Genomic DNA, 26,032 nt, shown 5'->3' with positions numbered 1-26,032 from the left:
CTACCTGGAGCCTCTGGCAGAAAGCACGAGGAAGACTCAAGGTCTACGCCTGGGGTTCTAGAGTCGGGGATACAGAGGATCCGAGGCCTGCTATACTCCAACTGAGAAAGAGATATTAGCAGCATATGAAGGGGTTCGAGCTGCTTCGGCAGTGGTTGGTACTGAAGCACAGCTCCTCCTGGCACCCCAGCTGCCAGTGCTGGGCTGGATGTTCAAAGGGAGCGTCCCCTCTACACATCATGCAACGATGCTATGTGGAGTAAGTGGGTCGCGCTGATCACACAATGGGCCTGAATAGGAAACCCCAGTCGCCCAGGAATCTTGGAGGTGATCGCAAACTGGCCAGAAGGCAAAGATTTCGAATAACCCCAGAGGAGGAGGTGACGCGTGCTGAAGAGGCCCCACTGTGTAATAAACAACCAGAAAACGAGAAGCAATATGCCCTGTTCACTGATGGGTCCTGTCATCTTGTGGGGAAGCATCGGAGATGGAAGGCTGCTGTATGGAGTCCTATACAACAAGTTGCAGAGACTGCTGAAGGAGAAGGTGAATCAAGTCAGTTTGCCATCCAGCTGGCCTTGGATATTGCTGAACGAGAAAAATGGCCAGTACTTTATCTCTATACTGTCTCATGGATGGTGGCAAATGCCCTATTGGGGTGGTTACAGCAATGGAAGCAGAACAACTGGCAGTGCAGAGGTAAACCATCTGGGCAGCTGCATTGTGGCAAGATATCACTGCCCAGGTAGAGAACTTGGTTATAAAAGTACGTCACGTAGATGCTCACGTACCCAAGAGTCGGGCCACTGAAGAACATCTGGTCTGGCAACATAAGGGTGAACTATTTATTGCTCGTAGAGCCCGTGAAACTTCAGGCCATCAAGGAAAAGACGCAACATATAGATGGGTTCGTGACTGAGGGGTGGACTTGACCATGGACACTATTGCACAGGTTATCCATGAATGTGAAACATGCGCTGCAATCAAGCAAGCCAAGCCAGTAAATCCTCTTTGGTATGGAGGATGATGGTTGAAATATAAATATGGTGAGCCCTGGCAGATTGATTATATCACACTCCCACAAACCCGCCAAGGCAAGCGCCATGTGCTCACCATGTTGGAAGGATCCACAGGATGGCTGGAAACATATCCTGTGCCCCATATCCTGCCACCGCCAGGAACATCATCCTGGGACTTGAAAAGCAAATCTCATGGCAACATGGCATCCCAGAAAGAATTGAGTCAGGTAACGGGACTCATTTCTGAAACACCCTCATAGACACCTGGGCCAAAGAGCATGGCATTGGGTGGGTATATCACATCCCCTATCATGCACCAGCCACCGGAAAAATCGAACAATACAATGGGCTGCTAAAGACAACACTGAGAGCAATGGGTGGTGGGACATTCAAGCACTGGGATACACATTTAGTAAAAGCCACCTGGTTAGTCAACGCTAGGGGATCTGTCACTCGAGTTGGCCCTGCCCAGTGAAAACCCTTACGTACTGGAGAGGGGAATAAAGTCCCTATAATGCACAGAAGAAATATGCTGGGCAAGACAGTCTGGGTTACTCCTGCCTCTGGCAAGGGAAAACCCATTTGTGGGATTGCTTTTGCTCAAGGACCTGGGTGCGCTTGGTGGGTCATGCGAAAGGTACACACCCCCGGTGTGTACCTCGAGGAGATATAATTTTGGGTGAAAATAGCCAATGAACTGAATTGTATGATGTTAATTGCTATATAATACTGTATGTCATCACTTCTGTGGCTGCTATATGTCACATCAACGGTATTGCAGTAAAAATCACCTAGATTAATGAAGAAGGAACTCTGATGAAACCGAGCAAAGTGCAACGATAATAGAACCAGACAAGCGCAGCAATAATGGAACCAGAACTGGCCTCAGCGTGCAACAATCCAACACCACACACCATCTCTCCTGCCCTGAAAGACTGTTATGACAGATGGAGCCCAAAGTCATGGACTAAATGAACTCAATGGACATTTTAGAGGGATGGCCCATAGACTAAGGGAATGATAGTGTTAATGTTAATTTTAATCAACATTAATCTTTAAAGTGTTATCATCCTGTGTATAGCCCTCACCCAGAACTGGGTTAAAAGACCAGTTAATAAGAAACCAGAATGATGAAGCTAGTGAGTGGGTGTTTGTTTGGAGGAGATCAAGATGTATATGTTTTAATTTAAGAACACTATGGTGATAGATAGTTTAGTTTGTTGTGGATTCTATATTGCTCGCTTCTGTAATTTTAAACAATGAAGACTTGTTGCTTAGAAGTTAGTTACCTAACAGGTGTGTGTTTTAGAAGTAGTGATAATTAATTTTAGCTATGGAAACTATAAACAGACGTGGTCCAAGCATGGCTCAGGGACAAATTGCGACCCTATAAGGTAAAGAGGAAATAAGTTCATGAAGAGTTCACTACCCTGCCGACCACCAGAGACCACCCGAGACCCCCAAGAAGACCCTACAGGCTTTAGTGCGCATGTGTTTAAGATGATGTAATATTATAATTAGTTCTCGGAAATGTAATGAATATGTAACAAGGAAATTTAAAATATGTATGAGAAGCATGGATATAAACAGAAAGGTGACTAGACCAGGTGTGCTTAATTTGTGGCAAGTCCACCGAGCACCCAGGCCTGAATAAAACAATATCTCTCCTGAGCGTGTGGAATTGGTTACTTGCACGCCGGGCACGAATCCACTTTTCGGACAACAGTTTTTGGCGACCCAGGTGGGACTGCTATGAAGCCTTGCCCGGATTGACTTGCCGGCTCTTGGTGGGGAGACCCTGCTCTCTGGACTCCAGCGCGCACCGACCTTTTGATCGGGGACTCCGTGAGTATTCTCCCCGACCAGCGCAGGTGAGCGACTCAACGGTGCAACGCTAAGGTAAATGAGATATTGTTCTGGAGTATAAAACTGTGCATGCATTTGGTAAGGAATTGTGGCCACAAGGTAAAGAGGTATATTCATATGCGTTTGACAGTGACGACTGGAGTATATGAAGTTGTGGTAAAGAACGTTCTTTTTTGGTAAAGATATGGGAGCTCAACCATCAAAAGTAACACCTTGTTCCCCCTTAGGATGCATCATTAAACATTGGGGAAAATTTGGGGGTGATCCTTTGAGAAAGGATAAATTAATTGAATATTGTACTAAATGGTGGCCAATGTATAAATTAGAAGATGAGGAAAAATGGCCAGAATTGGGAACCTTGCAATATAATACTATTTTACAATTAATGTTATGAGGTACCTTATGTAATTTGTTTTTTTTTCTTTTGAGAAATGATCATGAAATTCGGAAAAAAAAAAAGTAAACTTTTAGGTTTAGACTCTAATGTGATGATGATGATGATGGAAAATAAGGAACCAAAAGTGCACTGTTGTTCTGCATGTAGCATAGGAAAATGATGTTTAAAACTAGGAGAAGAAGAGGAGGATACACAAATGTTAGTACCACCAAGTAAAAATGAAACTTCTGAAACCGAAGCAAGAGGAAGCAATACTTTTAGTCCGATAGCTGGCAGGACTAGAACCCAGCAAGGGTCTGTATTGTTAGCACCCCTTCGCCAGGCAGCGGGCCCAAGGGGGGAGCCAGTATTTGTGAAAGTACCATTTACAACTTCTGATTTAATGAATTGGAAAGAGTTAGCAAGATCATATAGAAAGAATTTTGAAAAGGAGTATAGACCTTTTCAAACAATTATTGAAAATCATAATCCAAATCGGCAAGATATTAAAATTCTTTTGAATAATTTGTTTACTCCTGAAGAAAAGAGGGTAATATTAGAAAAAGCAAATATGAAAAATGAAAGAATAAATGCAAGAGAAGGTCCTGCTCATTTTATGCTAAGTCAAGACCCAAATTGTAATCCTAATAGTAATGATGGGAAATTGATGATTAAACAGTATCAACAATTAATTTTGTATGGAGTAAAGAATGGAATACCCTGCCCAAAGAATTTGGCGAAATTGACTCAAATAATTCAGGGAAAAACAGAGGACCCATCCACCTTTTATGAACGATTATGTGAGGCAGCTAGGAAATGGACAGACTTAGATCCTGAGAGTGATGAGAATAGAACAATATTTACTACTTTGTTTGTAGGGCAAGCTGCTCCAGATATTCAAAAGAAATTGCAGAAAGTGGATGAAATTACAGGAATGACTATATTATAATAATAGGGAAGAGGAGGAAAAGAAAAATCAGGAAAAAGAAAAAATAAAAGATAGGAAACAAAAAGCTGCTATTTTAGCAGCTGCTTTTGTAAATGCCCAAGGATCAGCTGGAGGAAGAGGCAGAAGATATTTGAGAGGTAGAGGTAGAGGGTATTTGAGAGGAAAAGGCAGAGGAGGTAGAGATATGTTTAAACAATATACCCCATTAGGATTTAATCAATGTCCTGTATGCAAGAAACAGGGACACTGGAAGAGTGAGTGTCCAGAGAACAAAGGAGCAGTCATGACTCAGTCACAGCAGATACCACCTGAAGCTGATTTACTTATGATGGGAGGAGACTCTGAATGATGGGGACCGGGGGTAGAAAATGATATTTTCCCAGCTGAGCCCCTGGTTCCAGTAAAGCTGGGAGATGAAGTAGTTGATTTTTTAGTAGATACTGGAGCAAAATATTCTGTTATAAATACATGTAAAGGACCAATGAGTAAATTTAATGTATCTATTGTTGGGGTCACGGGAAAGAAGGAGATAAGGCCTTTTTTGAAACCTTTAAAATGTAAAATTGGAGGAAAAACATTGATGCATGAATTTTTATATATACCGGAATGCACCATGCCTCTCTTAGGACGGGATTTATTGAATAAATTGGGAGCACAAATCAACTTTAAAAAAGGAAGAATCCAAGTTCATTTTCCTGAATCTAATGCCTGGCAAGCCCAAGTTTATTTATTACAGACAAACACAGATGAATCTGAAGAAATTCCAGAAGAGATTAAAGATGCAGTTTACCCTTTTGTTTGGGCAACAGAGAAACCAGGAAGAGCGAAAAATGTGGAACTGGTAAAAGTTGAATTGAAAACAGGAGCTCGACCGGTAAGAAAGAAACAATATCCTATTAGTATAGAAGCCAGAAAAGGTTTGGAACCAATAATAAATAATTTTCTTAAATACGGACTTTTAAGAGAATGTCAATCTGATTATAATACTCCTGTCCTTCCAGTGAAAAAGCCACATAACCAAGGATATAGGCTGGTTCAAGATTTAAGAGCGATAAACCAGTTAGCGGTGGACATTCATCCAATAGTCCCTAATCCATATACGCTGTTAACAACTATCAATGAATCAAATGCATATTTCTCTGTTATAGATTTGAAAGATGCTTTCTTTTGTATACCTCTGGAAGAAAACAGCCAAAAGATTTTTGCTTTTGAATGGAAAGATCCGTCGACTGGGAGGAGAACTCAGCTCTGCTGGACCGTGCTGCCACAAGGGTTTAAAAATAGCCCAACCATCTTTGGAGCAGCTCTGAATAAGGAACTGAAACAGTGGTCCGGTAAGGAAGATCAAATCACCCTCCTTCAGTATGTTGATGACATCCTATTGGGAGCAGATACTACTGAGATCTGCAAAGAAAAGACTGTTAGCCTCCTAAATTTTTTGGGAATGGCTGGCTACAGGGTGTCAGAGAAGAAAGCACAAATTGCAAAACAAACTGTAATTTATTTGGGGTTTGAGATTTCCCAAGGACAGCGAAGGTTGGGAAATGGCAGAAAAGAAGCCATTTGCAGGATGGCACCCCCTCAATCTAAAAGGGAGTTGAGAGGATTTTTAGGAATGGCTGGATGGTGTCGCCTTTGGATTCCAAATTATGGTTTGATGGCAAAACCACTGTATGAGGCAACCAAAGGCCCTGAAGAATTGTTAGAATGGACTCCAGAGTGCCGAAAATGTTTTGATGACATTAAACAGACTTTAATGAAAGCTCCAGCTTTAGGACTTCCAAATCTGACCAAACCCTTTGAGCTATTTGTTCATGAGAAGAAACATGTAGCTATGGGGGTTTTAACTCAACTTTTGGGAGACTGGAAAAGACCAGTGGCTTACTTTTCCAAACAATTAGATAAAGTAAGCTCAGGATGGCCTAGCTGCTTGCGGGCAGTTGCAGCAACAGTTCTCATCATTCAAGAAGCTAGAAAATTGACATTGGGACAGAAAATAACGGTTCACGTCCCCCATGCGGTACTTGCAGTACTGGAACAAAAAGGACATCATTGGCTAACCCCTAGTCGTTTGTTACAATATCAGGCTTTGTTAGTGGAACAAGACGACATCATTTTGAAAGTGAGTACAATTTTAAATCCTGCCTCTTTAATGCCAAGTGAAAAAGAGAGTGATCTTAACCATGATTGTTTACAAGTTATCGAACAGGTGTATGCCAGCAGGCCAGACCTGAAAGATGTTCCTCTCCAAACGCCGGATGAAGAATTATTTACTGATGGAAGCACCTTTGTTGTAAAAGGAGAAAGGAGGGCTGGCTATGCCGTGGTAACTTTAACTGAAGATCGAAAAGTAAAAGCATTACCTCCAAATACATCCGCCCAGAAAGCAGAAATTATAGCCCTCACAAAAGCCTTAAATTTGGCTAAAGGTAGAAGAGTTAACATCTATACAGATTCTAAATATGCTTTTGGAGTTGTGCATGCTCATGGAGCAATATGGAAGGAGCGAGGACTTTTATCTGCTAGCGGTACCCCTATAAAATATGGAACCGAGATTTTGGATTTGTTGGAAGCAGTACAGAAACCTAAAGAAGTTGCGGTGATTCATTGTAAAGCTCATCAAAAAGGGGACTATGTTTTAATTCCATCAAAAGAAATTCAGGCGGAATCCCCAAATTATAATGAGAAAGAAAATAAATTAGCTATGTTATTACATTGTAAGAAGAATGATCAAGGATGGTGGATAACTTCACATGGACAATGTATAGTAACCCCTGAAATTATAAAGAAATTAATGGTCAAAACCCATGCTGAAACACATATGGGAGCAGAGGCAATGGTGGAATCAGTAAGACGATATGCGATAGGAACCAAAATGTTATTGATTGCTAAAAGTGTGAGTAATAAATGTGAGATTTGTCTTAGGAACAATCCGAAAATACAAATCCGACCCCCTCCTGGAGAGGTAAAAAGAGGCATAACTTCCAGTGAGTATTGGCAAATAGATTTTTCAGAGTTACCGCGATGTAACCAATACCGATATCTATTGATATTGGTAGATACCTTCTCTGGATGGCCGGAAGCTTTCCCGTGTCGAACCAACAAGGCAAACGAGGTTGTGAAACATTTGTTGAAAGAAATACTTTCAAGGTTTGGAGTCCCTTTAGAAATGTCCTCTGATAGAGGCCCACATTTTGTAGCAGAGGTTATTAAAAATGTGAAGAACCAAATATTAAAAAAACAAATTCCTAAAATATATCCAGAAGCTCAGTGGAAATAGACTGAAGCTTTACCATTTGCCTTGTTAAGAATTAGGGTGACCCCGAGAGTTAGAGAAAAAGTAAGTTTATTTGAAATTTTGTATGGTAAACCTTATGATCCTTAATCTAACAGGAAGATCTAAACAAACGCATGTAATAGGAGAAAAAGTATTAACTGAATATCTTTTATCTTTGAGTAAGGTGTTGAATTCTTTGCATAAGTATGTCCCTTTGAAGACACCTTTACCTCTTGAATTTCCAGTACACTCATTTAATCCAGGGGATCAAGTTTATTTGCGAATGTGGAAGGATGACCCTCTTGGAGAAAAGTGGAAAGGACCTTTCCAGGTGCTGTTAACAACAAACACTGCTGTGAAACTGGAAGGAATAGATTCTTGGATTCATTATACGAGGATTAAGAAAATTCCACCTGGACTGTGGACATCTGTATTTAAGGAACCATTGAAGTTAACTTTGCGGCGTGTTCAATGAGATACTGGAGATGCTGCTAAATTAGTGTAACAATTTGATTTTGAACAGAATTAAATTAGAGAGAGAGGGAAGATGTGGAATGTATTGTTGTTAATAATAACGATCAGTCAGATTGATTCTCAATTTTTGTTATAGAAATCGAAATATCTGGGAACTTTTAGCCCGAGAAGTAACCAACATGTCTTCCTTTTGTATTGCAGCCGAAAATTCTGTGGGAGAGATGTATAGTTCTTGTTTGGTAAGAAAAGATATAAATTATACCTCCCAAGCACTTTCGACTATTGGTATGGAAATGACACAAATAAGAGAAGCCACACTTGAAAACAGGGCTGCAATTGACTATTTACTTTTAAGACACAATCACGGCTGTGAAGAATTTAAAAGAATGTGTTGTTTTAATTTAAGTGATAATTCACAGTTAGTAGAGAAGAAAATCCAACAATTAAAAGATTTGGCATATGAGTTTAAAGAACTGGAAGGATTAGATTTTCTTGGTTGTTCTCGTGGCTTCCAAATTTAAATTGGCTTAAACAATTATTTTTGTTTGTGGTACTGATCGTTATTTTAGTTATGATTATATGTTGTATGATTCAATTTGTATCTTTTTGTAGAAAAGAAGTATTGTGAGACTCATGATGCTTAACATCATAAGTCTCAAAGGGGGGAATTGTGAATGTTAATCTTAATCAACATTAATCTTCAAAGTGTTATCATCCTGTGTATAGCCCTCACCCAGAACTGGGTTAAAAGACCAGTTAATAAGAAACCAGAATGATGAAGCTAGTGAGTGGGTGTTTGTTTGGAGGAGATCAAGATGTATATGTTTTAATTTAAGAACACTATGGTGATAGATAGTTTAGTTTGTTGTGGATTCTATATTGCTCGCTTCTGTAACTTTAAACAATGAAGACTTGTTGCTTAGAAGTCAGTTACCTAACAGGTGTGTGTTTTAGAAGTAGTGATAATTAATTTTAGCTATGGAAACTATAAACAGACGTGGTCCAAGCATGGCTCAGGGACAAATTGCGACCCTATAAGGTAAAGAGGAAATAAGTTCATGAAGAGTTCACTGCCCTGCCGACCACCAGAGACCACCCGAGACCCCCAAGAAGACCCTACAGGCTTTAGTGCGCATGTGTTTAAGATGATGTAATATTATAATTAGTTCTCGGAAATGTAATGAATATGTAACAAGGAAATTTAAAATATGTATGAGAAGCATGGATATAAACAGAAAGGTGACTAGACCAGGTGTGCTTGATTTGTGGCAAGTCCACCGAGCACCAGGCCTGAATAAAACAATATCTCTCCGGAGCGTGTGGAATTGGTTACTTGCACGCCGGGCACGAATCCGCTTTTCGGACAACAATAGCTCTGTGTATATATATATCAAAAGGCAGGAAAAGCAGTGGTGATTAATTGGAATTTTTGGAAAAAGTGAGACCTGGGCATGACATAGATGGGGGGGGTGTCAACAGGCCTGTTTGTACAGACAGTGAATAATTGTCATGGTTTAACCCCAGCCAGCAACTAAATACCACGCAGCTGCTCGCTCAGCCCCCCCGTCCCCCAGTAGGATGGGGTAGAGAATCAGGAGGGCACAAATAGAAAAACTCGCAGGTTGGGACAGAGACAGTTTAATAATGGAAATAAACTGAAGTAGAACAGTAATAGTAACAACAATAACCACAACGGTAACAGAATACACAAAGCAGGTAATGCTCAATGCAACTGCTCGTGTCGTGAACTGGGGGAGGGAAGCAACTCCCCTCCCAGTTTTTATACTGAGCATGATGTCACATGGTATAGAATACCCCATTGGCCAGCTGGATCAACTGCCCCAGCTATGCTCCCCCGCTCCAACTTCCCCTGCACTTGGAAGAGCATGGGAGGTCGAAAAAAAAAAGTCCCTGGTGCAAGCACCACTCATCAACAACCAAAGCATCAATGGGCCATCAACATTCCTCTCATACCAAACCCTAAACACAGCACACACCCCAAACTACTGGGAAGAAAGTTAATTCTGTCCCAGTGAGAACCAGGACAGTATCCACCCCTTATTATATACCATCTACATCATGCCCAAGTCTCACTTTTTCCAATAAACTCCAATTAATCACCACTGCTTTTCCTGCCTTTTGATATATATACACACAGAGCTATCATTCCCTTAGTCTATGGGCCATCCCTCTAAAATGTCCATTGAGTTCATTTAGTCCATGACTTTGGGCTCCATCTGTCATAACAGTCTTTCAGGGCAGGAGAGATGGTGTGTGGTGTTGGATTGTTGCACGCTGAGGCCAGTTCTGGTTCCATTATTGCTGCGCTTGTCTGGTTCTATTATCGTTGCACTTTGCTCGGTTTCATCAGAGTTCCTTCTTCATTAATCTAGGTGATTTTTACTGCAATACCGTTGATGTGACATATAGCAGCCACAGAAGTGATGACATACAGTATTATATAGCAATTAACATCATACAATTCAGTTCATTGGCTATTTTCACCCAAAATTATATCTCCTCGAGGTACACACCGGGGGTGTGTACCTTTCGCATGACCCACCAAGCGCACCCAGGTCCTTGAGCAAAAGCAATCCCACAAATGGGTTTTCCCTTGCCAGAGGCAGGAGTAACCCAGACTGTCTTGCCCAGCATATTTCTTCTGTGCATTATAGGGACTTTATTCCCCTCTCCAGTACGTAAGGGTTTTCACTGGGCAGGGCCAACTCGAGTGACAGATCCCCTAGCGTTGACTAACCAGGTGGCTTTTGCTAAATGTGTATCCCAGTGCTTGAATGTCCCACCACCCATTGCTCTCAGTGTTGTCTTTAGCAGCCCATTGTATTGTTCGATTTTTCCGGTGGCTGGTGCATGATAGGGGATGTGATATACCCACCCAATGCCATGCTCTTTGGCCCAGGTGTCTATGAGGGTGTTTCAGAAATGAGTCCCATTACCTGACTCAATTCTTTCTGGGATGCCATGTTGCCATGAGATTTGCTTTTCAAGTCCCAGGATGATGTTCCTGGCGGTGGCAGGATATGGGGCACAGGATATGTTTCCAGCCATCCTGTGGATCCTTCCAACATGGTGAGCACATGGCGCTTGCCTTGGCGGGTTTGTGGGAGTGTGATATAATCAATCTGCCAGGGCTCACCATATTTATATTTCAACCACCATCTTCCATACCCGGAGGCTTTATTGGCTTGGCTTGCTTGATTGCAGCGCATGTTTCACATTCATGGATAACCTGTGCGACAGTGTCCATGGTCAAGTCCACCCCTCAGTCATGGGCCCATCTATATGTTGCGTCTTTTCCTTGATGGCCTGAAGTATCATGGGCCCAACGAGCAATAAATAATTCACCCTTATATTGCCAGTCTGGATCTACCTGACCCACTTTGACCTTAGCAGCCTGATCCACCTGCTGGTTGTTTTGATGTTCTTCAGTGGCCCGAGTCTTGGGTACGTGAGCATCTACGTGACGTACTTTTATAACCAAGTTCTCTACCCGGGCAGCAACATCTTGCCACAATGCGGCTGCCCAGACGGGTTTACCTTTGCACTGCCAGTTGTTCTGCTTCCATTGCTGTAACCACCCCCATAGGGCATTTGCCACCATCCATGAGACAGTATAGAGATAAAGTACTGGCCATTTTTCTCATTCAGCAATATTCAAAGCCAGCTGGATGGCAAACTGACTCGATTCACCTTCTCCTTCAGCAGTCTCTGCAACTTGTTGTATAGGACTCCATACAGCAGCCTTCCATCTCCGATGCTTCCCCACAAGATGACAGGACCCATCAGTGAACAGGGCATATTGCTTCTCGTTTTCTGGTTGTTTATTATACAGTGGGGCCTCATCAGCATGCGTCACCTCCTCCTCTGGGGTTATTCCGAAATCTTTGCCTTCTGGCCAGTCCATGATCACTTCCAAGATTCCTGGGCGACTGGGGTTTCCTATTCGGGCCCGTTGTGTGATCAGCGCGACCCACTTAACTCCACGTAGCATCGGTTGTATGACGTGTAGAGGAGACCCTCCTTTCAACATCCAGCCCAGCACCGGCAGTCAGGGTGCCGGAGGCGCTGTGCTGCAGTACCAACCGCTTCCGAAGCAGCTCGAACCCCTTCATATGCTGCCAATATCTCTTTCTCAGTTGGAGTGTAGCAGGCATCAGATCCTCTGTATCCCCAAACTCGAGTCTCCCCTGGTGCTTTCTGCCAGAAGCTGCAGATAGGGCCATTCTCCCTGTCTCTGCCTTGTAAAGCACATTTTTTACATCTTGTCCTGCCCAGACTGGCCCAAGGGCTACTGCCTGAACTATCTGCTGTTTAATTTGTTCAAAGGCTTGTCGTTGCTCAGGGCCCCATTTGAAATCGTTCTTCTTCCTGGTCACTTGTTAGAGAGGGCTTGTGATCAGACTGTAGTTTTGAATATGCATTCTCCAAAAACTCACAATGCCTAAGAGGGCTTGTGTTTCCTTCTTCTTGTTGGTGGAGATATGGCTGTTATTTTATTGATCACATCCATTGGGATCTGACGACGTCCATCTTGCTGGTATTTTCCTAAAAACTGGATCTCCTGTGCAGGTCCCTTGACCTTACTTTGGTTTATGGCAAAACCGGCCTTCAGAAAGATTTGGACTATTCTCTTCCCATTCTCAAAAAATTCTTCTGCTGTGCTGCCCCATACAATGACATCATCAATGTATTGCAGGTGTTCCGGAGCCTCACCCTGTTCCAGTGCGGTGTGGATCAGTCCATGGCAAATGGTAGGGCTGTGTTTCCACCCCTGGGGCAGTCGATTCCAAGTGTACTGGATGCCCCTCCAAGTAAAAGCAAACTGTGGCCTGCACTCTGCTGCCAAAGGGATGGAGAAGAATGCATTAGCGATATTAATTGTTGGCGTACCACTTGGCTGCCTGTGACTCCACTTTGTATTGAAGTTCTAGCATGTCCTGCACAGCAGCACTCAAGGGCGGCGTGACTTCGTTCAGGCCACCATAGTCTACTGTTAGTCTCCACTCTCCATTGGACTTTTGCACTGCCATATGGGACTGTTAAAGGGTGAGTGAGTCTTGCTGATCACTCCTTGGCTCTCCAGTCAATGAATCAGCTTATGGATGGGAAGCAGGGAGTCTCGGTTGGTGCAATATTGCCGCCAGTGCACGGTTGTGGTGGCGATCAGCATCTTTGACCCTCAGCAACCCCACAACAGAAGGGTCCTCTGAGAAAGCAGGCAAGGTAGACAGCTGTTTAATTTCCTCCGTCTCCAGGGCAGCTATACCAAAAGCCCACCGGTAACCTTTTGGGTCCTTGAAATACCCTCTCCTGAGGTAGTCTATGCCAAGGATGCACAGAGCCTCTGGGCCAGTCACAATGGGGTGCTTCTGCCACTCATTCCCGGTTAGGCTCACTTCGGCCTCCAATACAGTTAACTCTTGGGATCCGCCTGTCCCTCAAGAAATACAGACGGGTTCTGCCCCTTTGTAGCTTGATGGCATGAGGGTACACTGTGCACCGGTGTCTACGAGAGCCTTATACTCCTGTGGATCTGATGTGCCAGGCCATCGAATCCACACAGTCCCCACACAAACCCCGTTGTCCCTTTCCTCCACCTGGCTGGAGGCAGGGCCCCTCTAGTCCTGGTCATCATATTCGCTACCCACTTCTTGTAAGTACGAATCCGAAGTCTCTTTATTAAGATCGGAAGTGGAATAATCCCTTCTACTCTGTCTGGGGAACTGCTCACTGGAGACTGGAGCAGCAGTTTTCCTGGAAGAACCCCCTTTTGTGGTTATTTTTCCTTGCCACTTACATACCCGTGCCTCTAGGTTCGAGGTAGATTTTCCATCCTACTTCCTCATGTCCCCTCCGTGGTCACGCAGGTAAAACCACAGGGTGCCCCAGGGTGTGTACCCACGATATGTCCTCCCTTGAGCAGAGGGACGCTTGCTCCTAATGGCTGAGACACTGGCCCGTGCAGGTGGGGAGCAGGACATATCCTCTTTGAGTTGCTGGACCTCCCAAGACAGTTTCCTCCCAAGCCCGTAGGTAGGAAGAGAGACTTTCTTCATATTGCCAGAGTTGGCCAGCTAATTCATCCACTGTTTGTTCCCCTCCATCTTTTCAGGTCATTATTGCCAATGAGTTTGCATGTGACGCTGGTGCACTCCATACAAACTTCCGCCACATGGGTCAGGTACAGTTGACTTCATCTGGATCTTTGGATAGCTGCTCGTTGTTCAGATCACCAAAAATCATTCCAGCACGGCTATTTCCCTCAGGTACTGGATACCTCTCTCCATGGTGGTCCACTTGCCTGGGTGGCATATAATATCTTCCTTGACGGGATACCTTTCCTTCACGCCTGACAGGAGTCACCTCCAGAGGCTGAGGACTTGTGCCCCTTGTCCAATCGCTTTGTCAATGCCCCCTTCCCTAGAAAGGGATCCCAGCTGCTTGGCTTCCCTACCCTCTAATTCCAGGCTACTGGCCCTGTTATCTCAGCATTGGAGCAGCCAGGTGACAATGTGCTCACCTGGACGACGGCTGAAGTCTTTTCACATATCTTGCAGCTCAATCAGAGATAGGGATCGGGTGGTCACCATCTCATTTACAGGTTCTGCCTCTTCCTCCTCCTGTTCTTGTGATGGCCCTGGTTCACTTTCATCCCTTTCTAAATGAGCTGATTTTCTTATTCATTGTCTTTGTCGTATAGGGGTGACTGATACCGGGACAGGTTGGTTCTCTGCCGCAAGGGGTGGAGTAGCCGCAGTGCTTGCCGTGGGGGTTGGGGTAGCCACAGGGCCTGTTGTTTTGCTATCAGATGCAGAGACTTTTCCTTCCCCTTGGGGGTTCTGAGTAGTGTTAAACAGGGCTCGGTAGGCGTGGGCCAGGCCCCAGCATGTTGCAGTGATTTGTGTCTCCCTAGAATGGCCAGGGTGACAGCATACTTCTTCCAAATATTCTACTAATTTTTCAGGATTCTGCACTTGCTCAGGGGTGAAGTTCAAAAACACTGGGGGTGCCTACAGTCCTACGCATTTGCCCATGCTATCCCACTCACCCTGCCATAACTATCCAGCCTTGGGGCGGATCTCTGGATGACATTCTTAAATTGCTTATTAACCTTGGATAAAACCGCAACAATATTCCCAAGGAGTACCAATAGATGTATCTTAACTACCCAGGGATGCTCAAGGTATTGACAAGTTATTTTAACGAAGGAGATGACATCATAGAGGAAGGTAGTGAGGGTGCCATTCTCTATTTCCTCCATAAAAGTTCTCTCAGGGGAAGAGGTGTAATTGCTAATGGTCTCCATGAGGTGGTACCCAAAATACAGTAGCGGCTTCATTACAAATTCCAGATACCAAATAACCCCCAATGCCAGTGTTTTAATAACAAATCTCCCAGGCAAAACATCATTAATCACTGCAGAACACAGCAGACTACAAAACCCAACACCAATCTTTAACAGGTACAGTAAAAACAAGAGCATGGTGCGGATCAGATAAATTAATATCGAGGACAGATGAATCAATATTGTGACCAGCAACTGTTAAGAGATATAAATTCCTTCATACACTCTAGTTAATCTGTTGTTATCTCAACCCTTTTTGCCCCATGTTGGGCACCAAAAAAGGACTGTCATGGTTTAATCCCAGCCAGCAACTAAACACGGCACACCTGCTCGCTCACCCGCACCTCCTCCCGTCCCCCGGTAGGATGGGGGAGAGAATCAGGAGGGCACAAGTAAGAAAACTCGCGGGTTAAGCCAAAAACAGTTTAATAATTGAAATAAAATGAAGTAGAACAGTAATAACAACAATGATAACAACAACAATGTCAGAATATAGAAAGCAGGCAATGCACAATGCAACTGCTCACCGACCGCATGTCACGAACCGGGGGACGAGCCCCCCCACCCCGCTCCAACCCTGGTTTTTATAGTGAGCATGATGTCACATGGTATAGAATATCCCATTGGCCAGCTGAGTCAACCACTCCGGCTGTGCCCCTCCCCCGCAGCTTCCCCTGCACTTGGCAGGGCATGGGAGGCCAGAAAAGAAAGAAGTCCCCGGTGCAAGCACCACCCAGCAACAACCAAAGAATCAGTGGGCCATCAATGCTTCTTTCATACCAAACCCGAAACAGCACACCCTGGAGCTACTGGGAAGAAAGTTAACTTTTTCCCAGCCGGAACCAGGACAACATGTCAGTGGCATCTTTTAAACCATGGTAATCTAACTTACAGCATCTCAAGGCAACAAGAAAGCATAAAGTCTTGCCAATATTTTCAGGATTTAATTTAAGTATATATTCAACCCTAGCAGCCAGGGTTCTTTCCACTTGCGTGTGCTTAACTGTATGCTAATTTCACCTAAGGAAAAAGCAACTTTTGAATCATGCCCTGTAGCATTCTGAACACAAAAGCTGGCAAGTTACTTCTGTGTTACTTGGGGGATATATTAATAGTACATGATAATTTCTAGCTCGTACATGCTTTAAAAAAAAAAAAAACAGAACCCAAAAATTAGATGTAAGTCTTTACAGTTTAGAGGCAAGATACAAACATACTAGAAATATTCCAAGGAAAAGAGAAAAATGTATTTATTTAATTTCAGGACCTGGAAGTTTTTACAGTAGTTTATTTATTTTTATGACTTAAACAAAAACAGCAAAGCTGGAAAAGCATTTACAGGCAAAGTGTCTGTACTACAATAAAATGTTCTAATGTTCTAACCCTGTCATGACTCTTCCTCCTTAGAATACATCTGAGCTTGGTTTTTTTATCTGTAATGTAGCACTGTAATCCCTCTAGAGGCCCATATGCCACTGTTGTTTATTTCTATGTGGCTATTGAGAATGGGACTGCAATTGGCATCCTGCCAAATCCTTGTTCTAGAGAATAAAAAATTTGCTGGGCTCTAAGAAAATACCCAGTTAAGCAAATTAAAGTAAATAATTTTAAGAGCAATGGAGCTAAATGAGATGTGGTTGTCTTTGCATATCTTAACTCATTGCAAATTCTTTGTAGAAACTTTTCTTGCATTAGCATACTTAAATGTTCCCTCTGTTATGTACCTCTACATGCACAATTATAAGTGTTCCTATGCAAGTATTCTCTGATATATAGTTCACGTTGAAAAATTTTTCTTATCGAGGCACTTATGGTACTTACCCTCTGAGATCTATTTTCATCTAACTGGTAGAAATTTTATTGCCCTTGAGATGTTTTCCCTAAGATAAATGCAAGTGGTGTTGTCCTCTTCTGAAAGAGGACAGAGAGAGGCAAGGTAACAGCATAAACTTAACTACAATCTATTCAGAAAGGAATGTAGATCTAGTAAATATTGCTGAAAGATATGTTGTGTGACAACATAAAATACATAGCAATGACTCTTCTGTGGAAGCAGCTGCTTCTCCTAGGTATGGATACACTTGTAGAAATAGATACATAGATAGATAGATAAGGATATTTATTTTGTAAACACAGTGCTATGGATGCTTGGGGTAATACTCTGAACAGACAGTGGTTATCAACAGCTGTAGTTCCTGCTGGCAGGGTATGTGGGTGTCAGATTTATGCAGAGTAGTATGCACAGCAATGAAACAATTTTAGCTTTAAATACAAAACCTTACATTAAAGAGGAAATTAACACATTAATCAGTAGTATTAACTACTTCAGTCAAGGAATAAAGAGAACTTCCCGGTTCCTTATCTCTGCTCAAGCTTTAGCTTGAACCAGCCAAATGGTTCACCAGTCTCACACCTGATTCTGAGCTACCACTGACATGTTTTAGCAAGACTGAGGAAGTAACTCCCTTGTCTTCAAACCCCTGGAGTCCTGGCAACTTCTCAACTACAAAGCTCTACATCCTATTACAATGTAGCTTCTTCTTATGTGCAGATCTGGCTGAAAACAACTGGAGACTTTCCACTGGGTCAAAGGCACCCAAGTGTCTACCTGACACTGGTAATGTTCATGTGGCGAAATCTCTGTTCCTCTCACCAGCAAAATGAACCAGAACAAAGAAGGTCTGTGTCATGTTTCCTGCCATTTAAAAGCTGAAATATCTCAGGCATTCTTTAGGGAAAGCAGGTCTTCAAATATGAGAAAGAGGCAGGCATGCTAGCAACCCATAAGCTGAGATAAGTGTTTAATAATTGAAATAAAATAATATAATAATAATATGTACTGAAAAGAAAGATAACAAGAAGAGAGAGAAATAAAACCCAAGAAAGACAAGTGATGCAAATGAAAAAAAAAAACAAAACCAAAAATGGTAGCTCACCACCCGTGGACCGATGCCCAGCCAATCCCTGAGCAGTGGCCCCCTGATTACCTTTCCCGTAGTTTATATACTGAGCATGACCCCATATGGTATAGAATATCCCGTTGGCCAGTTTGGGTCAGTTGTCCTGGTTGTGCCCCCTTCCAGCTTCTTGTATATCTCCAGCCTTCTCAATTGGTAAAGCATGAGAAGCTGAGAAGGCCTTAACTCTGTGTAAGCACTTCTCAGCCGTAATGAAAACATCTCTATATTATCAACACTGTTTGCAGCACAAATCCAAAATATAGCCCATACTAGCTACTACAAACAAAATTAACTCTATCCCAGCCAAAACCAGCACAATCCTAAAAAAAAAAAAACCACAACACATTGTGGTAATAGTTGACTTAAGGCCTGAAAAAAGAACCAATTTAACATTCCTTACTTTTATCAATCACTCGTACCACTAAACTGTAACTAAACCTGTATTTTATAGTGAAAGGATCTGTAACTTCTGGACACAGATTTTTTTATTCTATTGTAGAAATTCTAGCTTTTTAACAACTCCAGCAAAGCTGGACCTTCAATTCTCTTCAATTCTGTTCTAAATGATGTTATACAAAATTACACTGAAACACTCATTCTTCTAATATTGGAAAGATGCAAATAAATGCTACTGTGAAGTGTCCTCTGTACCTAACTTCATCTGTATGTACAGTTCCCATTGTATTCTCTTAAAACTTGATTTTAATAGGAAAATCCAGATATGGAAATTTCTGCACGTTGTAATGGAATGCGGTCTTATCTTAGCTTTTTTGCTTCACAGAGATATATCATGCTAATTAAGGATTTTGGATTGGCAAAAATGAAGAATAATGAAAGCAAGTGATGAGGAGCTCAAAAAAAAGTTATTCAGGCCTCTCTGCAGTATTTGCATGATGCTGTGTAGGATCCCAGCACTGCAGAGTCAGCTACATGGTTATTAACGTTTCTTTAATATATCTAAATATAGGCCAGGCAGGGTCACTGCTTAGAAAAGAAAGCTCTCAGGACATCTCATGCTATTAAAAGAAATGCTTTGCTGATTTAATAATTTAATAATATAAGTTTTTCTTTTGAGGATGGGCTGCTACCACATGTTAAGGAGTGTCTAAAAACACATTGGTAAGTAAATGGCTGTTAAAACTCATATAGCTCTGTGCCCAATACTAGGGCTAACATTACACTCCAAGGACTTAGCATGAAACATAACTACGACCTAATTTATGCTACAGGGTTGTCAATGTTACTAAGTGTGTGAAACACTCTAAGGTGTGAAAAAGTGCACTTCTAAGTTTATGAAACAGTGAGAACAGGTACAGGTCTGGGAATAGGGCCTGAGCTGTTGTGGATCTCTGGCTCTCATCTCCTCCCTCCCCGAAAGAACAGTTAAACTTGTATTTCTTCTCTTTTTTTTTTCCCCCCAAAAATAAATATAGGGGCTTTAGATTTTATGTTCTTCAGGATTAATAAACTCCCATTTTCTTCTTTTCCAACGACCAGTGCCGTATTAAGGAAAAAAATGGTATTTAGTCAGTCATGTGATAGCAGAAGTGTAGGAGTCAGGGAGCAGGGGGCAGGTAAGGCAGTAATAAGGGTAAAAATAAAAATTAAGGGTAAATCGCGACGAACGGAGCACGGCGGTGAGATGCAGGCAAAGCTGGCCTGGCCCGGCCCAGCGGCATTGCCACGGCCGTCAGACGCCTTCGGGGCCTCTGTGCAGCGGGCCGGGGCGCCCCAGAGCCACACGTAGGACTGCGGGGCAGCGCTCGGATACCACTGCGGCCGGGTCATTCCGCCTCTACAGCGGCACGCCAGCGGCTGGCATTCGACTGACACGCCTGAAGTAGCCCAGACTCGCAGAGGGCAGGGGACAGACATCCCGACACTCGTTCCCCCGCGGTTCGTAGAGCCGCGCTGGGGCCTGCGGCCGATCCGGCGCCTGCTCCCGCCTCCCCGCGCGCGACGCGTACAGGGAGGCGGGTCTGTGTGAGGAGTAGGCGGTGCAGCGTGCCCAGCGGCGGGGTGAGACAGAAGCAGGCGCCGAGGGCCGGGCGGAAGATGTTTGGTGCGGGCTCGCTCCGCTGAAAAAGCTGCTGAGCAGGGAGCAGCGGACTGAGCCTGCTGTGCCCCCGGCCGCTGCAGGGGCGGTATAGGGTCGGTGGGCAGTTACTGCGGCGTGAGGGGCCGCAGCAGCTCGGCGGAGCCCGAGGCAGCACCCGTCCTGGGAGCATGTGGCGGCAGGAGGAGGAGTGAGGAGTCGTGGCTGCGCCCCCCTCGCCAGGACTTCGCTCTCGCGGGCTGAGGGCTGACTCCGGGAGGAAAATGGAGCCGTTTCCCGGCGGTGAGTATGGCGGCAGAGCCGCGCTGCAAGCGAGCGCACCCGGAGCCGGCGGCGGAGCCCGGGACGGGGGCGCGCGGCCTCCCCGCGGGCAGGCCTGTCTTTCCTCCCGGCAGAGGGTCCGCCGCGCCGCAGGGCCCGGGCGCATCTGGGCTCCCGGCGGCAGCTCCTTGCCCAGAGGAATAGGGGAGGCTTCTTAGTCGTGCAACCCCCATGGTCCGCGGCGTGGAAATTACCTCAGGTCTTGTTTTATTTGGGTTAATTAGGCACACTTGTCTTTAACTAGGAGGGTGAGAGGAGGCTCCCTCTCTTTTTCGGTACTGTTGCACTTTTTATTGCCCGGTCATACTCTCACGGTAGTAGATAACGGACACTACGAAGCCGGGGCAATTTCTATACTCTCGCTATTGCTCCGGGTAAAAAGCCTTATATGTGTCCGAAGTGCCAAAGCCACCATGACTCTCTAATGGGGAGGAGGAGCCAAACCTTCTATTTATGCCGTTTTCTTGATCGAGGCACTCTAAACAGTGTCTCCTTCCAGCGAGGGAGAGGAGAAATAAAATGCAGGAGGATCTAGGGTGTTTGAAACAACGTTTAAGGGTGTTCCTGGAAGCCAGAAATCTTTCAGAATTATCCGTGCATTGACAGAAGTGCTTGAAATAACAATGTGGTTGCAGCTTTGAGATAAGCAATACAGGAGCGTTTGTTGTCATCGTGATACAACAGTGTGTATGCATCCTGTTCTTATGACTGAAATGAAGCCATGTGAGGTCTGTGTTTCTACTGCCTCTGTATTAGTAACACATTCTACCCGTGCTGTACAGAGGAGGAAATGAAGATCTCGGCTCAAACTGAAATTAAAGTATGTTTGGTTAGACACAAGACCATAGCCAAATATGGAATTAGAACAAGACACTGGGTAAAACAACAGCCTTCCTGTTGAAAATGCAGCACTTTTATTACAAGTGGGGTTTGGTCTGTTCAATGATGAGCATGCTGGGTAGCAATAGCTAAAGCACGAGGTAGAGTTTGTTGCATTATATTTTAACTCCTCAGTCACCTGCCAATTCAGAGTACAAAACTTCTGCCAAATTAAGAAAAACCCCATGCAGTAAAAAGTATATTTTCTGTTTTGCTTGAGAAATATATTGCCATTACCTTGTTCTTCCCTCTTCTCAAATACACTAAAAATTCCCTATCCTTTATATGCTGCTTTTTTTAGAATCTGAAGGTTATGAGCTCTGGGCATATTTTGTTGGTTTAACTAGCAAGATGGACCTTTTCCTCCTTTTTTTTTTTTAAATTACATTTCTATGAAGGGGGGGTTGTCATGTTAAAATTACAGTTTGTACAAGCAGTTGATATTTTGGTTTTGTACTTAATCCTGGCCTTAGTAGAAGATCTTTCAACTATGGCTTATGGCAATCACAGGGTTGTAATCTGCATTCCTTTATGCATGGTAAAAAGACCTTGTCTTTAATAGCAATGCAGTTTTGGGGAGAATTTTTTTTTAAGTCATCTTGCTAAGTCCTTTCCCTTTGAAAGAGGCAGCTGTTATGTTGTTACCGCTTTAAAAGTCTGTTTGATGTAATACTGTGACTGCATTGTGCAATAAAACATTCTGCTCTTTATCCATGCAACTAGAAGAAATGGCGGTGTGGGCCTAAGCATACAGCTCAAAGGTACTTTGTGCTACTACTGAGAAGCGATGTTCGTGCTTCCTAGTTTTGTTTGCTGAAATGAAAAGCCTGGAGATGGTGGTGAGACTGTTGGGAAGAAAATTTGAAGCTGAAGCTGTTCAATAAATTTCCTCCAGAAAGCTGGCTCTGCTGGAAGGGACACTAAAGAAAATATGCAATATCAGAGCAGAGATGTTGCTCATTATTTTGATGATCTTGAGGCATGTTTGGTGCTCAAAGCAGCTGCTAAAAATCTGAAATGAAGAGGATGCTTACACTATTGGCTTTTTGCATAGAGTTTTGATTTCCATGGCTGGTGATCTGCAAGCTTTTGTGGGCATCAAATCTTTCAAATAAACTGTGCTTCATGATAATTGAAAGGTTTTTTGTTTTGTCTTTTACAGTATAATGAGTTTTGTTTGTGAGTGTGTATGTTGATTTCCTGTGCAAAGTGCAATGTAAATTCAGAGTAAAAGATGGCTATCACAGGAAACTTATATTTGTAGGAATATTACATTTGTAGCTCTCTTACCTCTTTGGGGCTTTTACCCTTGTAAAACAAAGGAAACAGACTGAATATTAAGATTTTCCAAAAGCATTTCAGTTGGATTCAGAACTCTGACGCCCATTTGTCAAACTGACAGGAAGACAATTTCTTGTTTTACTGTACTGATGTAGAGCTCTGTCAGAATGGATGTGTATCTTAAAATAGTCTTTAAGGCAGCAAATGCATTATAGTGGATATGGAAGATCACTTTTTCTAATTCAGTATTTGGTGTTTTTTTTCTTTTCTTTAAATAAAGGCAAAACCACATCCATAATTCTATTAAAAAGTCAAAGAAACCCTTATCCTTTCCTTGAAATGCTAGTGGATGTGCTGAACTCTTTATTGTTTGAATAGTTTCTCCAGTGGAAATACTCAGATAACCTAAATAAAAATATTTCAGATTTTTCTTCACCCTCCCCATGCCCCACCCATTTACTGGAAATTTAGGTCCAATCCTCTTTGCAGAGATCTTTGCTATCTCTTCCCTCCTGCTCAGGAGTTTAGTTTGAGATAATATGTGAGGTCTGTAGCTCTGAAAGAACACTTAATTGCAGATCTATTTTTAGGGCTTGGAATAGCTGAGTTAGAATTTCTTGTATTGGAAGGGACCCATAAGGACCATTAAGTCCAATTCCCTGCTCCTTGCAGGACTACCTAAAACTAACCTATACGACTAAGAGCATTGTCCAGACGCTCCTTGAACTCTGACTGACTTGGCTGTGACCACTTCCCTGGGGACCCTGTTCCAGTGACCAACCACTGTCTTCGTGAAGAACCTTTTCCTAATGTCCAGTCTGAACTTCCCCTGAAATGTTATAGATGTTATAAATTAGTAAATGTTTTAGAAATGGTTACTGGTAAGATTTTACTTTTTGAGACAAATTCCTCTATTTTACGTGACTATTTTTAATTTGAGACCTTTCTAGAAATATGAATAATCAAAGTGTAATTAAAAGTGCATGGAAGACTTCCTTGTTGCACATAATTTTTTTTCTTAGTTGTATGATCTCAAATTCCTCTGAACTGGAAACTGCAAATTAATGAGCAGAATTTATTAATTCTGACTAGTCATTTGTTACCTAAACAGTTTCACTAAAAAAAAAGAAAAAAATGAAATACTGACTAAAACGGATATGTCATATAATTTGGGGCATCTCTCTTTTGGAAAATATTACAAAATATTTTGCAAGCGTTTTGCTTTTATTTTTAGATTGTATATGTTTCTGAACGATCATTTTACCATTTCCTGTTTAATGCATTAAACATGGAACTTTTCCATTTGAGATGAAAGCAAAAGATAGAAGTGAGCTATTGCAGTGTTTCTCACTTAAGACAGGTGATGTGCATAAACAAGTAACTGCAGAAGGATAACTTTTGATGATCTGCTGAAATGCAGATAACATTCACTTTCACTGACATTCTTGAATGATTTTTATACTTTTTTTACACAGCAAATGGAAATTTTGAAATTCATTACATAACTAAACTGATGAACAAAATAAAAAGGCTCTCATGGGAAGAAGTGGGGTTTTTTTGTAGAAGGTAAAAATAAACCAAGTTAGGTAATGTCATTTGCAAAATCTAGTTATTTCAGCTAGTTCCCGTCAATTCCAAAATGTTTTCTTTCTTTGTGTCAGTTTTGTTCAGTATATAAATGTATTGGAGATTGCAGGAGCACGTTCTGCGTGCATAGCCTAAGTCTATTGGGGGCAACAGGCATACCCTTAACTGTCAATATTGTATACTGTTGTGTCATGGAGCAGAAGGGTTCCTGTTTGTTTTAAACTGTATTATTCAGTCCTAAACAACAGAGAGAGTAAACTGTTACGGTAAGAGGGTAGATTAAAAAAATCTAAGAGGTCTGTTCTCTGTCTTTTTTTGCCCCCATGTTTTGCATATGCCAGCATTTTACTTTAGTCAAATATTACTAGCAGAAAAAAATGCTGATGGCATCTGTTTCTAAATGTGAGGTTTATGTTGTTCAAGTGCACGTTGCTGGATAGTATTTTTCCACAAAGCCGTGTTTTAGCATCCATATCTTGTGTTCTTGTATCAGATCAGCTAAACATGTTTTCTCAATGAGCTGGATACATATTCGCTTTTACTGCATTTATGTGAACTCCTGGTCTAACAATGGATGCTCAGAAATTAATTCTAATTCGCATGCAGTCTGTGTAGCTGAGAGAGCGATCATCACTCTCTGAGTTCCATTCATGTATATACACAGACTAAGACTTCTATGCTTTCTTTTGCTGGCACTTCACAGTACAAGCTGGTATCTGAGTGTATTAGCAACATATCTGGAACAGAGTACTCCAGCACCTGTTATAAAGGGAAAAGCAATTTGATGGTCAGAATAATGAGAGAAGCAGATGAACATATGAAGAGAGAAGGAACTTAATCTGCTTGAAAGGTTTTCTTTTAGCAAGACCAAACACTGTGAGTTGGAAAGAGACTGAAAATCCCTCTCCCTGTTAAAATAAGGTCTGAAGATCAGAATATAGCTGTTCACCGTGGATTGTTTGTTAGCATTTTTCCACTAAGGAGATGGTATTCCACTTGTAGAATGAATGAAGCCACTGAGTATCTGCATGAATCAAAAATGTTGAAAGCTTATGTTGACCTCAGTATCCACCTGTAAAAGTATTCCAGGATCGTCTTGTCATCTTTTTTTGTGAAGATGATGCAAAGTCCAGCAACTGTGTTTGACATTTGTCAGGCTATGTGCACATGTACTAGATAAAACCCCATAATGACTACGACAGAAAATGTTGAAAACTGATAAAAGCTAGGATAAAACCACTTCTGTTTGTTTAAATAATCAGAATATTTTTTTCATATTTGATGGGCATTGGTATAATAATTACTTTTGAAGAAGCTGAATTTACCTTTATTTAATGCATGTCTCTGATTTCAGTAGTGATGAATTCAGCTGCATTCAGAGAATACAAGTCGTCCTTTTCCTCCTTCACTCAGGGATCTGAGTGAAGGAAGTTCAGTGAATTTCCAGCTCTGCTGGTGTCGTGGTTTAACCCCAGCCAGCAAAAATAAACTCCACGCAGCCGCTCGATCACCCCCCTCCCGGTGGGATGGGGGAAAGAATCGGGAGGGCACAAGTAGGAAAGCTCCCGGTTGAGATAAAAACAGTTTAATAATTGAAATAAAACTAAGTAGAACAGTAATA

The 26,032-nt window shown here is 42.6% G+C and overlaps 1 protein-coding gene across 6 annotated transcripts in view; it reads left to right on the top strand.

Moving 5' to 3' along the window:
• LNPEP (leucyl and cystinyl aminopeptidase) overlaps positions 1-26,032 on the top strand; it is a 160,531-nt gene that overhangs the window by 52,047 nt on the left and 82,452 nt on the right. For 2 of the 6 annotated variants that reach the window (XR_012670987.1, XM_075137409.1), the window contains exon 1: positions 19,996-20,625. The exons of 2 other annotated variants lie outside the window; for them this stretch is intronic. Coding sequence is in view for 3 of the 4 variants with exons in the window: in XM_075137409.1 (XP_074993510.1) it covers positions 20,607-20,625 (19 nt within the window). In the remaining variant the exon portion in view is untranslated. Of the gene's footprint in view, positions 1-19,995; positions 20,626-26,032 lie in introns of those variants that run through there. 2 more of the 6 variants (XM_075137408.1, XM_075137405.1) reach the window with 2 other exon arrangements.

The sequence above is a fragment of the Calonectris borealis genome, chromosome Z (genome assembly GCF_964195595.1).
Source record: "Calonectris borealis chromosome Z, bCalBor7.hap1.2, whole genome shotgun sequence".
NCBI classification, from domain to species: Eukaryota; Metazoa; Chordata; class Aves; order Procellariiformes; family Procellariidae; genus Calonectris; species Calonectris borealis.
The sequence above is the reverse complement of the archived record's forward strand: the minus strand, read 5'-3'. Positions and strand labels throughout refer to the sequence as shown.